Source organism: Populus alba, chromosome 1 (genome assembly GCF_005239225.2).
Source record: "Populus alba chromosome 1, ASM523922v2, whole genome shotgun sequence".
Taxonomy (NCBI): Eukaryota; Viridiplantae; Streptophyta; class Magnoliopsida; order Malpighiales; family Salicaceae; genus Populus; species Populus alba.
In genome coordinates, this window is record NC_133284.1 from 19,948,070 (window position 1) to 19,965,698 (window position 17,629).

At 32.6% G+C, this 17,629-nt stretch overlaps 1 protein-coding gene and 1 long non-coding RNA gene across 2 annotated transcripts; both read right to left on the reverse strand.

The window, feature by feature from the left end:
- Positions 1–8,036: 8,036 nt before the first annotated feature.
- On the reverse strand, positions 8,037–10,109 carry LOC118042590 (acid phosphatase 1). Its single transcript, XM_035050304.2, has 3 exons — positions 9,586–10,109; positions 8,569–8,778; positions 8,037–8,359 (listed from the first exon to the last, which is right to left on the reverse strand). The coding sequence occupies exons 1-3, from the start codon at positions 9,981–9,983 to the stop codon at positions 8,182–8,184; spliced, it is 786 nt and encodes a 261-aa protein (XP_034906195.1). The 5' UTR covers positions 9,984–10,109; the 3' UTR covers positions 8,037–8,181.
- A 5,386-nt stretch (positions 10,110–15,495) lies between these two features.
- Positions 15,496–17,092, reverse strand: LOC118042592 (uncharacterized). The gene is made up of 4 exons (XR_004686478.2): positions 16,989–17,092; positions 16,781–16,830; positions 16,010–16,122; positions 15,496–15,891 (listed from the first exon to the last, which is right to left on the reverse strand). It is a non-coding gene; the product is annotated as an uncharacterized lncRNA (long non-coding RNA).
- Positions 17,093–17,629: the final 537 nt, after the last annotated feature.

The following is a 17,629-nucleotide window of genomic DNA, read 5'->3' on the forward strand; positions in this document are numbered from 1 at the left end:
AAAGAAAAAAAAACGTGGTCTATGACTCTATATGGTTTAATTGTTCTCTGGAAAAGCGACATAAAGAGAAATTATTTCTTGGATGACGACAATGTCTGAGTTGTCGTAATAAGACTTGTAAGATTTCGATAAAACTTTCCACCAAGTGGATGGCAGGGAATTGATTCCTCTAGCCCACAAACTGAGTTATCTTCTTTATTTTATTTTATTTTTATTTCTTTTTTTTATGTCTTTATGGGTTTTTTTTTTCTTCGTGTTTTTATTTTTAATGAATATTTTTTATTTAATTTAGTTTGTTAATGTTATTTTTTTTTTTTAGTTATCAAACTTTCATTATACAAATTCTAAAGTTGATGGGTTAACGTTGTTTAACGAGCTAACCTGAAAGTTTTTTGTACTTTTTTTATTTTTAATTAATTTTTTTTGTTTTGTTTAATTTGTTAATGTTAAAATTCTTTATATTTAATTATCAAACTTTCATGACACGTATCCCGAGCTTGACGGCTTAACCCAGTTAATTCTGAGTTAATCCGTTAATTTTGTTTTTTTTATTTAGTTATCAAACTTTCATGACACGAATCCCAAGTTTGACGAATTAACCTGATTTGAAAGGTTAAAGTAGTTAATTCAGATTTTTTTTCTTTTTTCTTCATTAGTTTTTTTCTTCTTGATGGTTTTTTTTTTCTTTTTAATTAATCTATCTAATTATCACACTTTTATAACACGACCTTGCAGCCAGACCTACATCTAAGGCTCTTGGATTCAGTATTGTAGCCAGACTCACTTAAACTTGAGTCATGTAAGTTTAATATTATTATTATTATTATTATAAATATTACTTTTAGGTTAAGTGTTACAGCTAGACCAAAGGTTATTTGTCATATCTTTACAGAAAGACCTAACACTCTTATATCTTAACTTTTTTATATATTTTTTATGCAAGAAAAAAAAAATTAACCCGTGGCATGTGCTTTTTTTTTTTCTTTCTCTTTTCCTTTTTAAGCCTTTTACTGTGAACTGTACAGTATAGTCCACCATGAAAAAGCTAATGCCTTTAGTTTTTTTTTTCTTTTTTAATTATTATTTTTTAATTTAGATTTGAATATTAATTTTTTTATATAGAAAATTAATTTTTTATATATTTTAAATTATTTTGATTTGTTGATCTCAAAATTAATTTTTAAAAAATAATAAAAAAAATATTTTAAAAAACAACCACAATTACACTTTTATGGAAGATGTATCCACAACTCATGCTTATGATTAAAACAACAGTCAAAATAAAATCATTTAGATTAAAAAAAATTAATGAAATTCTGAATGGATTATATTGGTCAACTTTTTGTTATTTATTATAAAATTTAATAGTTAGACTATTCATTTGGCATGACAAGTTGCATTTTGCCAACTACCAGCAACAAATCAATTATTATTTTCCATACTCTCTTTATCATCAGGTTAGGTCTAGGCATGAGATTTAATTTCTTCGATAGTTTTTGTAATAATAGTTTTAAAAAAATAAATTAAAAAATATAAATAATTTTTTTAATTTATATTTTAAGGGAGTTTTCTAAGAAATTCGTGCAAAACTATAATGTGTGTTGATTAAATAAACACTTATAAAAATATAAATATAATTAAATCAAAATGCACACCGCAATATATTAAAAAAAGAAGAAGCTAAGACTCTCCATGTAATAATTTTGCTCAGCATTTCCCTTAATAAGATTTGGAGTTAAGGTCGTTCAAATGGCTTATTTGAAGGTCTAGCCGGAGCTCTGCAAGCTCTTCTTTGTGCCATATAAACCCAGTAAACAGGAATTCAAAATCTGTGCTCGAAACGATTAACCCTAATACTACTTGACAACTTTCCTGCTAAAATGGTCACGCGTGGGTAGATAGGGACCATGCCTTTGTAAATAACGAAGATCGTGAAAAAACATCATAGTACAATTCAGTAATGTTGAAAAGCAGATTCTTTTCATTTCAAGTTCTGTGTTCTACATGCATTTAAAAAAGATGTTGAAAAGCAGATTCTTTTCATTTCAAGTTCTAGGTTTGTGTTCGTACATGCTTTTAGAGCATACCAATTATTTTTTTAAAAATATTTTTTTATTTAAAAATTTATTAAAATAATATATATAACTTTTAACATCAATATATTAAAACAATCTAAAAATATTACAAAATAATTTTAAACAAAATAATTTCAAATGTTTTCTTTTTTTTAAAAAAAAAAAAACAATGTTTTCTATCATGAAAACATGCAAGATTTTAAAATTAAGTTTGTTTGTATTTGAATTTTAGAGCAAGTTTATAAGAAGAGATTTTCTCACTAGGTGTAAATTACATTTGAAAACACTCCAAAAAATACTGGTTTTTTTATAGTTTTTTTTTACTATTTATATGAATAATAAAACACTTTAATATATATATATATTTTAATTATTTTATACCAATTCTATGTTGTAGTTGGAGTAGGTAGTGAATGCAAGACAAATATGAGGTCATCATGAAAATAACAAAAAAATTCTTGAAATATATATATTTTTTTTATATTTTAAAAATTTAAATATAATATGGATATACAAACTAGTGGTATGCTAAAAACTATTATTATTATCAAAATCAAACCTAACCTTTATATCAACAAAAGTCCGCTTGGTGATTCATTCGGTGAGTAATTTATTAATTAGACACATAACTTGTTAATTATCAAAACACTAACGAATGCAACTAAATTACATAACTTGTTAATTATCAAAACACTAACGAATGCAACTAAATTATTGAAGCAACATTAAAAAAAATATATTTATTATAATAGGTTTTTTTAGTTTAACCTTTCAATAATTTAATTTTTTTATTTAGTGTTTTTTTCAATTTCATTTTATTTTGAGATTTGTAATTTGTAATTTTTTTTATTTTTCTGTTAAAATTAATATATATACATCTTATAAATTTTATTTTATTTTTTTTTTCTCAATTTTAGTCTTTAATACTAAATCTGTTGAAAATGAGACTTCATATTTTTGTGGTCTCATATTTTTAAATTTTTTTTATGGTCTCATAAATTTATTTTTTTGCTCTTAATTTTAATTTTTAACATTGGATTTGTTGAAAATAGAGTTTTATAATTTTTTTATTTGCTTTCTATAAATTTATTTTAGTTTTATGATATAAGTCGCGGGTTTAATGGGTTATTATAGGTTGCATTGAGTTATTCTTTATTTTTTTTTAATTGATTTTTTTAAATCGATTTCATTATTTAACATTGGATTGATTGAGAATTGGATTTTATAATTTTTTTATTTGTTTTATACGGGGTTAAATAGATCTCATGCTTCAGAATGTGAGTTTGGTAAGTTAATCCAAATTGATTCAAGTAGTTTTCTTATCCTTTTTTTAATTTAATAAAAAAAAATTAATTTCATCTTTTAAAATTGTATTTACTAGGAATTGACCTTCGTAATTTTTTTTTATTTGCTTTCTATAAGATTGTCACGGTCTCATGACCAAGTCTAGGATTTAACAGGTTAAATAAAGTTGATCTAATATGTCGCAATCTCAGCGTTTGAAAAAGAATAATTCAATATATTATCTTATCAATATTTTTAAAAAATATCATTTATTATAGAATAGGATTCTAATATAGGATGTTGTAATCATTACAGTTACTCATGTATCTATCAGAATAGGATTCTAATATAGGATGTTGCAATCATTACAGTTACTGCAGTGTTCTACTGCCTCTATATAAATAGGAAGGTTGGCTAAGGCACAACCAAACACATTCTATTATTCTCAACTTGGTATCAGAGCAACAAAACCCTAAAATAAATTAAACCTAATTTTCTCATAGCCTCCCAACCTCCCTTTTTCAATGGAACAGCCACCACATACATCTTCAAATTCTGCAGCATCAGCAGTCCAGCTTTCTTCTTCTCCGACAGTGCAACCCTCTTCTCTTGTAGCGCCTCCTCTGCTTTCCTCTACTACGTCACCGCCTGGATTCTCCTCTGCCATGGCTGGTGAACGCCTCCTCTTGCAGCCCACGTTTGCTGCCTCTACTGCCGCAAGCATTATCTCTCTTTCTCACACTCATCAAGTCATCTCCCTCAAATTAACAAACACCAATTATTTATATTGGCGTATGCAAATGCTACCTTATCTCCTAGGCCAAGGAGTTTTTGGTTTTGTTGATGGCTCCAACACATGTCCATCAACACATGTTCTTGCCCATGATGGTATCTCTCTTCAGGTAAATCCGCTTTTTCAAACCTGGAAACAACAGGACCAACTCATTCTAAGTGCTCTTCTTTCCTCCCTATCTATGGAAGTTTTGCATCTTGTTGTTGGTTGTCAAAGTTCTTGTTCAGCTTGGGGCACTCTTGAGCGAGCTCTCGCTTCCACCTCCAACTCTCGTATTATGCAACTTCACGGCTCTCTTCAGGATCTTCGACAGGGTGATGAATCAGGATCTCGAAAAATAAGATTATTTGTAACAACAAACGTCTTAATTTTCAATGTCAAAGTTGTCCTTTAGGAAAATCATCGTGTTTGTCTTTAGGACCTACTGGTCACAAAACTTCTGCTCCACTTGAATTAATTTTTAGTGATGTATGGGGCCCTGCTCCTCTTTTTTCTTCAGATGGCTATCGTTATTTTGTTATCTTCGTTGATGCTTATATTAAATATGTATGGTATTATCCTCTAGTTGCCAAGTCTGATGTTTCCTCTGTTTTTCATCAATTTCAAACTCTTGTCGAACGTCAATTTTCCTTAAAAATAAAATATGTTCAAACTGATTGGGGTGGTGAATACCGAAAACTATCCACATTTTTTCAGACCATTGGTATTCATCATCGTCTGATTTGTCCCCACACTCATGAACAAAATGGAACAGTAGAGCGTCGTCATAGGCATATTGTGGAAACAGGTCTTACTCTTTTAGGGCAATGTAAAGCACCTTTTCGATTCTGGAATTATGCTTTTGAAACCTCTGTTTATCTTATAAATCGCATGCCTACTCCTATTCTTGCCCATCGCTCTCCATTTGATTGTTTATTTTAACGGTCTCCTGATTATCATTTTTTGCGTACCTTTGGGTGTCTTTGTTTTCCTTTTCTGCGTCCATATAATAATCATAAATTGGATTTTTGTTCCTCTCCATGTGTGTTTTTTGGATATAGTTCCTCGCATCTTGGTTATCGATGTCTTGACATTGCATCTCACCGTATTTATATTTCTCGTCATGTTCGCTTCCATGAACATGTGTTTCCATTTGATAATTCTGAACAGATTGCAAAGGTCTCCACCACAACCCCCACCCCACCCACTACTGTCACCCTCCTAAATTTGCTAAACCACCCATCGCTACCCGCTTTCACTAGCCACCCAAACAGCCCACAACACTCCGCTTTGGCACTCCAAACAGCCACCCGACAACAGCCTCCACCCATCCCTTGGCCATCATCCCATGCTTGTTTATCTAACCCTTATGATGCAGGTTCAGATCGTCAATTGGTCTCCTCTCCTCATGGTCTTGGGGCACTTTCTAGTCCCTCCTCTGCTTCGCCCTCCCTGGCTAGCACTCCTGCCGCTTCAGTCTCTACCTCCAGCCCCTCCTCTACTGACAGTCCTATGTTTGAGGCTACTTCTTTATCATCCTCTCCCGCTGGTCTGCAACTTATGGTTGATTTGTCTTCTTATCAGCTGCCACAGGTCTCCTCGCTACAACCATCTTCCCCTGCGTCTCCACTAGCACACAGCAGACATCCTATGACTCTTAGACCGTGGCAGCCGAAGACAGCTAATCTAGTTGCTTCCACTGCCGCTACTTCTACCTCCACATGGGTACTGTATTCTCCCTCTTCTGAGCCTTTTGCATTCTCTGATGCTGACCGATATGCAGTTTGGCATAATGCTATGTGTGATGAGATCGCCGCTTTACGCGAAAATCGCACTTGGTCTTTAGTTCCATTTCATCCTTCGATGAACGTTGTTGGCAGTAGATGGGTATATCGGATCAAACGTCGTGTTGATGGTAGTATTGAGCGCTATAAAGCGCGCCTTGTTGCTAGAGGTTTTACCCAGCAGGAAGGTATTGATTATTCTGAAACCTTCAGTCCAGTTATTAAGCAAGCCACTGTCCGATTGGTTTTCTCTATTGCGGTTTCGCGAAATTGAAAGATTCATCAGCTTGATATTCATAATGCCTTCCTCAATGGTGTTCTTACTGAAGAGGTCTATATGAAACAGCCTCCAGGTTTCGTTGACTCTTCTCTTCCATCTCATGTGTGTAGATTGCACAAATCATTGTATGGTTTGAAACAGGCACCGAGAGCATGGTACACTCGTCTAAGTGATTTTTTGCTCTCCATCGGTTTCCGAGCTTCCAAGGTTGACACCTCCCTGTTTATCTTATCTGATGGTACTAATATATTTTATCTCCTGGTGTATGTTGATGATATTCTGCTGACGGGTAGCAACTCTGCTATGCTTCATCACCTTATACAGTTACTCGGCTCTGAGTTCAAGCTTCGTGACTTAGGTGCTGTTCACTACTTTCTGGGTATTGAAGTTCAGTCTACCAGTATGGGTTTAATGCTGCGTCAACATAAATATATTCTTGACATCCTCACTCGAGCTGGTATGACTTCTTGCAAATCAGTTGATACTCCAGTCTCCCCTTCGAAAGTCATTTTATTATCGGATCATTCATTCTCTGATCCTACACGATTTCGTCAAATCGTGGGTGCTCTTCAATATCTTACCTTCACCCGTCCAGATATATGCTTTGTTGTTAACAGAGTCTGTCAGTTTATGCATGCTCCTACAGATTCTCATTGGGCCGCTGTCAAACGTATTTTACGTTATCTTAAAGGTACGGCATCTTATGGTTTCCATATCACTCGAGGCTCCTCTTTTTCTCTACATGGCTTTACAGATGTAGATTGGGCTGGTAGTATTGATGATCGCAAGTCTACGGGCGGCTATCTTGTCTTTTTTGGTCAGACGCCGATTTCTTGGAAATTCGGCAAGCAACGCACTGTTGCTCGCTCCTCTACTGAGGCTGAGTATAAAGCCCTTGCTGATGGTACCGCTGAAGTCATTTGGCTTCAATACTTGTTAACAGATTTGCAGGTTCCCTCAGTCTCTGCCCCTACCATTTGGTGTGATAATCTTGGTGCTACCTATCTCTCAGCAAATCCTATCTTCCATGCTCGTACTAAGCATGTTGAAGTGGATTATCACTTTGTTCGTGACCGTGTTGCCAAGAAAGAAATTCAGATTCGTTTTATTCCCTCTCGAGATCAACTTGCCGATGTCTTCACTAAACCGCTTCCTGTTGCATCCTTTACTGCTTTTCGATTCAAGCTTCGGGTTGATCCCTCACCCTCAGCTTGAGGGGGCATATTATAGAATAGGATTCTAATATAGGATGTTGTAATCATTACAGTTACTCATGTATCTATCATAATATGATTCTAATATAGGATGTTGTAATCATTACAGTTACTGCAGTGTTCTACTGCCTCTATATAAATAGGAAGGTTGGCTAAGGCACAACCAAACACATTCTATTATTCTCAACTTCATTTAATATATATTATATTTTAAATTTATTATTAACTATTTTATTTTTTAAAAAAACATGTTATCGATATTTGGATAGTTTTTTTATGTTAAATAAAAGTTGATCAGACAATAATATACTAATAATTATATATTTGTTGAAATAAGTAGTGGCACCTTCTCCTTATGGTTGATAGTAACATCCTCACGTGTATACAAAGGAAGAATTCAGTGTTTTTATATTATTATTTTTTATTAAGAGTCACATAACAAGTATCTTGAGCCAATTCAAATTTGTCCGATTAGAGCATTGGGACAAAGTGTATAATAATCCGAGCCCCAAACAACTCGAACTCAAATTTGTCCAATCCCACCCCGTTTCCAGGTCCATTTTTTAATAGCTAAATTCCGGTCGAGAGATGAACATTAGCAGCTGAACTGAAGGTCAAGATATGAAATTCGAGTCATAAATAGTGGCTTTATTGAAAATCAATGCTAGAGTCAAGGTGCCATGCATGCTCTTGCAACTAGCTTGGTTTTGTTAACAACATCAATCAATCTGATCATATAAGTTAACCAAGCTAGAGCCTAAGAAACCGAGGATCAGCTGATGTAATACATTGGATCAGGTAGCTTGAATGTCCGATTGCCGACACTAGTCCCCAGGAGATCACTCCACTGATCACCAATGTTCCCGATGATTCTGTATCCTTTCTTCTCAAGCTTTGCCCTTTCACTTGATTTGTAAAACACCGCTGTCTTCCCCGAATAAGATGATGACCTGCACGCCACCATGAGTGGCCAGCAGAATGATCAGATTAGAGAATTATATCTCTCAGATCAAGACTCTTTTCAGCAAGAAATTAACAATATACATGTTTGCATCAGCATGAAAATTAAACGCCTTCATTCTTCAGATTGTTTGATATATATATATATATATATATATATATATATATAGAGAGAGAGAGAGAGAGAGAGAGAGGTTACTTGAGTATGAGCTTCTCCCAGATGTGGTACCCAGCATTCTTCAGATTGTTTGATGTCACTGCCCTTTGGTCTTCAGACCTTCCCGTTAAGAACACAACCTTGATCCCAATTGACAATAATTTCCGGTACAGCTTCAGAGACTCTGGCAATGCTAGGGCTTCGCCTGTGAAAACCCATTGGTTGAATGCTGTGGAATTGTAAGGCTCCGCCCTGTTTTTTTTGTCAAGCCAAAGCAACAAATCACGCCAATCAACAGCAAATTAAAGAAAACAAAGAATAATTATTAATTTGTTGAAAATTGATGATATGCTGGAGTTGTTGCGGTATTTGCTAATTAAATGGTCAAAACAATACGTCATTGTCATATAAATTAAATTAAATATGCAGTCGCTGCAAGCATTGTATCTTTAATAATTTCAAATTGTATAATATCGTTTTTGCTTCTCTCATTGTATTGATCTCTTCATTTGTTTTTTTTTTTTTCTTGCACTTAATTATCAAATAGTAGGTAGCTATAGTTATTGGCTCGCTTTTGTTATAGGTCAAAAATATATTGCTTGTGTGGAGGATAGCGTGTCAATATTTGCATTTCCAAGTTTCAACCACTAGAAAGATGACTAAAAAATTGAAGGAGGAGTTTTTTTAATCTAAAATTAATATTAGAATTTCAATGAATCAATTTTATTATATAAAACACATATAAATTAGTAAAAACAATAATAAAATTAAGTCGATAAACTTTTTCTAGCAAGAAACACTTTAATTAAATTTCTTTCGTGAAATAAAACAGAATAAATTTTTTAATCACTAGTAAACATTGTAAATCAAAAAGATTAACTCGACATTTTTGAGCTATCAGCCACATTCATAGATGATGAATGATTATATATGTGTGTGTTGAGCAATAAAACAATAATGTATGTACCATATAATAATAATAATAATAATTGAGGGGTTGTAATTAACATCAAATCATTAAAAAAAAAAAAGGTGTGGTATATTTTGCATCGTACGTACCCAAATCCATGTTTGGCATAGTATGGTAAATTTGAAAGAGTGGTTTCATCAACGTCAAAGACCCATATATCCTTTCCATCTCCAGCTAGCTTGAAGGTTTTAGCATGGGCAAAAGCCTCATCAGTTATGACAGCTGAGTCTTCCCTGTATTGGCTGCCTAGCATGTAGTGCCCTACGTAATCTTCACACTCTTCAGGAACTGTACTCCATCCAATCTTATTGTTTGTTTCAACAGCTAGTCGCCAACTCAGGCATGACATGCCAGGAACGTGGTGGCCGCCGGAACCCCATTTTGACCTGAGAAGGTGCATCTGGAGGGGGTAATGGCTCAGCGGGGAGCCCTGGGAAGTTGCTAGAGTCACTGCAAGAAAAAAGATTTGCAAAATTAAAGAAGCCATGGTGTTTTGCTCTTCCGTGGAATGCCTCCTGTTTCAGATTATTTCTTGAAATAGGGCTTTGGGGTGTTATTACTTATTTGACCTCAGTTTGGGTTCACATCTCTTTGGCTGCCCCTGCTGCTGTTCGCGATGGACAAAAGGTCGTCTTTCTATGGAGGATTTCTTCTTCTTTTTTTTTTTTTTTAAAAAAAAAAAAAAACGTGGTCTATGACTCTATATGGTTTAATTGTTCTCTGGAAAAGCGACATAAAGAGAAATTATTTCTTGGATGACGACAATGTCTGAGTTGTCGTAATAAGACTTGTAAGATTTCGATAAAACTTTCCACCAACTGGATGGCAGGGAATTGATTCCTCTAGCCCCACAAACTTATCTACATGCTGTGTGTAGAATACGTCGTGTATATCTTGATTGATTAGTCTTTACAGGTTTTATAATTAATAATCAAGTAATTTTTTAATAATTATTAATATTAGCAATTATAAAATTTAAATTTAAATTTATATAAAAAAAAATTCTTTGATCTCAAATTTTTACCATTAAATTATCTACTTGATGATTTATAATTATTATTCTTGAGGAGCACGGTAATGACTTTTTTAAAAGAATTTATTTATTTTTAATATTTTTAAATTATTTTAATATATTTTTAAATAAAAAACTACTTCTCACAAACTTCTAAAACTAGTTTTTTTTTTTGTGGTTAAAAAATATGTTTGTAAAAATCTCAAATTTGTTTTACTTTCAATTGTTATTTTTTAAATAATTTTATGTTATTTGAATATATTTATATCAAAAATAAATTTTAAAAAATAATTCAAACTAAATAAAATATTAATTATGGATCAAACTTCAAACACTCTAATCATGAAGAATGTTAATATGTTTTGTTCCTTCTTTTATTTTTTTTTCTTTTAAGGATTTTACCTAATTACATTTCTTTTTTTCCTTTTTTAAATTTTACCTAATTACATTTCACGTTAATAGTCGGTCGATTTCGATTCAATTCTCTGGCCAAGATCTGTGATGGTGTTTTAATTAGAGAAAGCAGAAAAAAAACAAAGACATAATTATTTTTAAAAAAAAAAAAACCAGAGACAGATCATACGAGATCATTCAAAATCTGTGACCTCCTTATTTAATTGATAGCCGAATATCATGTTAGACGAGGCACCTTTTAGGTTGATAAATTAATTGAAACGTGTTTCATTCCTCATTACTAAATTAATTAAAAATAATTTAATCTTTTCATATTTTTAAAGTACAATTAAGTAATTAATATCTAATGATTTTTTTTATTTTTATAATTTTATTTTTTTATCATGTTGACTGAAGTGCAATTTAATATTTTTTATAGATATAAAATATAATTAAAAAAATAAAAGTGGTGTGTGAGAGGCATTTGTAGTCTTCTAGCAAAACGTTTGATCCCTTTTTTTCTATTAGTTAAGCAGCCAAAAAACTCATAGAGTTGGTGGGGTGGTTTATTGCTAGCAATGTTTTTATTATTATTATTATTATTATTATTATTATTATTTTATCTTATTTCTCTTTCCTTCCCTTAAAAATTTATGGTGGTGATGCAAAATTTTAGAATTAAGCTCTAATTTATGCGAATTTCAACTTTGTGTATGCGTAAAAATAAATATATTTTATTTGTTTATTCAATGACGCCAGAGTCATGAATAAAAACATTAATTTAAATTTATTTTGTTTTTATAGATATGTAATAGTTATCAATACCAGAGTTGGAAGTATCCGTAGTTGAATATTCACTGGCGCCAGAGTCAAGAATATTAAACGCAAACCATCATAGTATAAACCAAGAAAATATTAGCAATTTATGACAAAATCAGCAATGCAGCTTTCCTCAGGCATGACGTTTAAGGCGTGATAATATCTTTCTTTTTACGTAACCAGTCTCGTACTATAGAATCTCTGCTGACCAGTTAGGGTTCCTAGTGACCATACTACTAGGTGGTGACTTCTTAAACAAAACCATCCCTCCATCAAAGAATAAAATGCCAGAAATCCATTCTTTTCATGAAGATTTTTAATCGGTCGCCGCGATGTCCGGGTGTGATAAGGATTATTAAAATAATCCTAACCCTATATTTGTGAATATTAAAGGACTCATCCAAGTAAAGTTTTCTTATGACGAGCTCATTGTGGAATTGAGTGTCATGTGATGTTTGGGCATTGCCAACTTTATAAATAAGTATTTTATGATAAAATTTTCCAAGGCTTGGTCCTTGTGACCAATCTTAATGGATATTATAGGTCGTATTCTCCTAATTTAATAGTTTGTTTGATTATATGCTCTAACATGTTTGGCTTGTTATTAATTTGTTAATAGAATCGGTCAACCAAATTGATTACCTTGTGTGATTGGAAGCATGACTTCATCTTTTTTGTAGCACTTAGTAGGATGATGGTCACTTTCTCAAAGTTAAAATATCTAGTCTTTGAGTCCTAATAGATCTTGCTAGTATAGTACATAAAACTTTAAACCCTTTTTTCCTCTTGAACCAACATCATGCTAAATGTCAAATTCATAACTTCTAGGTAAACAAAAATATTCTACCTTCTAAGATTAAGACATAAGTTTTAAAGAGGATATACATGTTTTAAGCTCTTAAAAAGTTTTTTTTTAGTTCTTTAAAATCCATTCAAAATTTGAGATATTTTTTAAAAAAATTTAAAGAATGACAAGTAATGTTCTCCAAGGTAAAAGATAAATATGTTAAAAGATGACAATTCTTAATGAGCCTTTGGCCTTCTATCATTGAATGTGTGGAGTCATGGTAAGGATAACTTGGACCTTTTAGGATTCAGCTTTATTCATCTGCTATCTACAAAAAAAAATAAAAAATTCCTATGAACGTTTTTCTAATGGAAAAGGCATATTTCATGGGATTTAATTTCATACACTAGCGTAAAATGCAGAAGATCTATTAGAGGTTGTAAAGATGTTGCTCGAAAGTCATGTCTTGTGACAAATATATTATCAATGTAAATATCCATGTTTCTATGTAATTGAGCTCTAGAAACCTTATTCACTAATGCAATCTTAGCTTCAAAACCAAGAGATCCATTAGAGGTTAGATTGGGTTCAGTCACGAGACTTAGAGCAAAGAGGTTCAAGAAGGCAATTAATGAACTTTTTCAAGATATATAGGCTAAGGTGGATTTCAAGTGGATATCAAATAATAAAGAACAAGCCTTGATTAATTTGATTCATGTCAAGAAGAGTTTTTAGAGGAGCTTCTAGACATTACATAAAGATTTGAATAAGAAGATTCAAATATATCAGTTTTGACGTTTGCTACTGTTTTGGCCATAACTGAAGCTACAAAATGAATTTTGATGTGATTCTAGTTAAATTGAAAAGTAGACATCCATATATTTCTAGTGACATGGTAGACCTTTTAATTCATCAATACATTAGAGAACTATTCATTTGAATTTGGGCTTCAATTCTGCTAACAAATTACAAAACTCGACTCTGAGTTTGTTTTAATTACATGGGCTATTATTTATTTATATTTTAGTTTCTTTATAGGGCTTGAAACATTTAAGGGTTATTTGGGTTAGTTTTATTTTATTATTTTAGTTATTTAAGGTTTTTAATGTGTTAAGGTTTATTTATCAAGTTTGAGTCCATTATGTCAAATCAAGGTTAAGTTTTTACCATACAAACCAATTGTTAATATTATTTTAAGGTTGATGAATTTTATCTAAAAGTTTTTTTCATATTGTGTGCTTATTTCTATTTGTGTGGTTGAATAATTCATATACCAAGTTCTTGAATGAACTTGCAAACTCTTCAAATAATTGATCAACTTTGTTGTGATTTATAATTTTCATTCGCATCTTGTTTTAGGCGTAAAGTTGAGGTGATCAATTTCATATAACTTTGGTTATCCAAGGTAAGGTTGTTATTGGGTCAATATCCAAACTTTCTTCAAAATCTAAAATTAGCAATCTAAGGGATAGTTTTGCATCATTAACTATATTTTATATATAGCCCTAACATTCTTCACTCCAAGTGGTATAATTTGGTAATAAAACATTCTTTTATCTATGATAAATATTTTTTTTGTTGTTGTTAGAATGCCTGAATATCTGGTGATATCCTAAATTTGTATTAAAAGAACTGAAAAACACAAAACAAGCAATGGAATCCACTATTTTATTTATTTTGGGTATGAAGAAATTTTCTTTAGAGAAGGTGTTGTTGAGATTAGATAAGTACAATTGTGGTATAACATCTTTTATTAGGGAAGGTGTTGTGATTATTATGACTTCTTTGCTTGAGATTTTGGCAGCTTTGTTTGTCAAGTTGCTGGTACCGATTTTAGGCCACCTTACCTTACTTGAAATCTATTTTGCGTCCAAGTTTTTTGATCAATTTTGGCTCTAATTTCATCCTTTTTGTCAGTTTTGGTCTCCTCAGTTTTGAGCCTAAGTTGCAACCCTGTCAAATATATCATTTTATTACTTATTATGCAGTAATTAGGAAGGAATTCTTTTAAAGAAACACTGTACTGATTATTAATCTTGCTCAAAGTAATGCTATTCCTTGGGGCCAACAAATCATATTTTCAAAAGCATATTGAGGGAGAATAAAATATATATCGAAACTCAGCATCCAATCCTCCAAACCAATGCGGTTGCCTTACCAAAAACAGATTCAAGCAAGTGAAAAGGCATCCAGGAAATTGAATTAGAAACTTTAGGGCGGCTGTTATGATCATCTTCCTCACCTTAAAGAGCCAACAACTCAACCTGTGATTGGATTCTGCCTGCGAACTCTTGACATTTCTATATGAACGACTTCGCAATCGTTCAAGCACTGGATATGCTATGGAATCAGGACCTAAACCTTGGTGTTTATGTTTTCTCATGCAAATCCATGGCTTCAGCAGTTCTCCCATTCCTCCTGAGAGAATCAAGATGCTGCTGCAAGTTAATTACAATATTAGGATCGATGGCGACCTTCAGCAAGCATCTTGCCAACAACCTGCAAGCCATTTCGACGATTCAATTCTTTTTCTTCCACTTCCTTGAAGCTTGTTGTGAGGTTCAACAAGATGACAGTTCTTCCCAAGTTCTCTTCCAATTTTAAAAAATAAAAAAATTATTATTTCGATATATTTTTAAATAAAAAACAACCAAGACCACCCTCTAAGAAAAGTGGAAGTGCACATAGGCATTAGAAGCACTAGAATAATTGTGTGTTTTAGCAACTTCAATTAGTAAAGAGTATCTCTTACTCAAAATTTCCTTTGTTAATTTAGCTTGTCAATTGTGGAGTTATTCGTTTGTTCAGAACAAACAGCATAGATTCGACATTCTAGTAATGCGATTGGGTAGGTATTGCAACAAATTTAGCACGAGGAATTTTAAAAGAAAATATTTGATGTAGCAATTAATTTGTTCATATCCCGTACAATTGTGCTAAATTAAATAATTAAAAGAGACCAGCCGTCGAGACAAGAACAAACAAAGAGACAGGATCGTGCGTTTTTATTTGGGATATCTAAATAACAAATCATAGCTCAATTTCCTTCACTTCCATTTGAAGTACAATTAAGGTAAAGGAAGAAAACTAATATCCAAAACTTTCCATGATCAATAATCATGGACGTGAACACTCATGATCCATCCAAATTCCAAACAGGTCATTACATGAATCTGTTGGTTGTAGTTTTCCATGGATTGTATTTCTCCCTATTCATATGGACAAAGTTTCTTTACCAAATTCCTTTATTCAACAATTGAAACAAAATGAGAAGGGCTCCAACGTGGCCAGTTGGTCCAAAGATGATGGCCGATAGCACAGCTCCTTACTTTCCTCTCCGTTCGAACCTGGAGCTAACGCTTTCATGGCTGGGGACATTAAGGACTGCCACCAATGAACAAAAGAGTTACAATGAGATTATAGTGCCAACCAACCGAAACATCCAATAACTTGTTAAAAATTAGACATTTCCTTTCAGTTACAATTGAAAATTAGGCATTACCGTCCCCATAAGATGCCATTGTTAGAGGTGACCTAATTAGCGAGCATCCAATGGAAGTAATGTCATCCAATGTGATTTCATCCACAACCTTCAGAAAGTGTTCCACAGGCTTCCTGAGAAGATGAGAAATAGTCATATCACCAAAATGAGGTTTAAATTCGTTTCCTGAGGCAAAATTAACAGCAAATTAAAAGGGTGTGTTTTTCCAAAGGTAAAATCAACTATTCTAAATTCTTGGAGCCCTTGCTGCTGCACAATCTTCAAACAGAAAGCACAAGTTTGAATCTGGAGAGCAGACACTATATGCAAAAAATAATATAAGAAACGAATATTTTCAAATACTTCTTGTCCCCCACTTCAAGAAGCCTTTCTTTACTGTCAATAACAAAATAATCCACAGGAAATCATGAAATCTAGTTATATAGGGGTTAAAAGGCTTTGCCCTGCAACATCCCCCTCTTCTTCGCCAAAGAAATGAGTTTCTGAAAATAATTGTTGAACTTTAATCAGAATTATGGAACACACTGATTCTAAAAAAAAAAACCTCATGGTTTGATTGCCTACAAATTTCAGGACAAATTCTTCACACTCTCCAGAAGATAACCACAATGAGAGGGAACCTAATAGTGTGGGCATATTCTGAAAGGCATGCTTTATTTACATGCATACAACACCAGTACAAAGATGCAAGAATACCAAAAAAAGAGGGTGAAGAACTCTGATCACAGAATTGTAGATTGAGAATAAGGGTGCATAATGCTCTTCCAATACCTTTCTCCATAAGTCAAAAAATGTCTCCCAATATCTTCAGCTACAATCATCTGTGCCAAGCACAATCATAACCATAATAAACAAAAAGAAACTACAAAACAAACTAGAACAGAGGTATTGAGAGGGTACATTGAAGTGCAATGGCCAAGAGGCCCTAGACATAGCAAACGCAAAGGCCTATAGAGAGAGAGAGGGATAGAGAGAGTACCCTAGATTCAAGATTAAACAGAACTGCAGATTTTGTGGACTCTTTAGCACGATTAAGCTGTTCCTGGGTAACTGCAACAAAGAGAAGTGGAGGGGGGGGAGCTCTATCAAGAATGCTTCAGAGGCAGAAGTAGCCTATACAATACACAAAATGAGGTGCAAAAGGGAAACCTTGTCCAAGTGTAGCAACAACAATTTTTTTTTTTCAAAATGTTTTTTTAAAATATATATTTTTAATTATTACAGACGGATATACCGACGGATTGTGTCCATCGATATATTCCAGAGAGTTTGAAACAATTTACTTCATATGCTAGTATCACTGACAGAATAATTATGTCGGTATGTTACATAGGGTTGGAATAAAATTACAATAAATGTCACTACCAATCACCGATAAAATAATCATGTATGTATATTAAAGAGGAATTTTTTTATGTGTAATTTTTGTCTGTAAAACTATCAGTGTTTTTTTTTTTACCTACAATAATAAAATTACCGACGAACAGTTCACCAATGAATAATTTTCGTGTATTTTTAATTATTGTATCTCTAACTGTGTATTTTTTTTATATTTTTTACCGACAAAATCACGAACAAACCGCCAAAAATATGAAGGGAGTTTTTTTGAAAATTTTAGTG

Excerpts from the sequence above, each read along its gene's own strand:
- LOC118042590 (XM_035050304.2), bottom strand. The coding sequence starts at position 9,983 with ATGGCTTCTTTAATTTTGCAAATCTTTTTTCTTGCAGTGACTCTAGCA. Across the intron at positions 8,779-9,585 it reads TATGCCAAACATGGATTTGG|GGCGGAGCCTTACAATTCCA; the intron begins GTACGTACGATG and ends CAAAAAAAACAG. Across the intron at positions 8,360-8,568 it reads TGGGAGAAGCTCATACTCAA|GTCATCATCTTATTCGGGGA; the intron begins GTAACCTCTCTC and ends GGTGGCGTGCAG.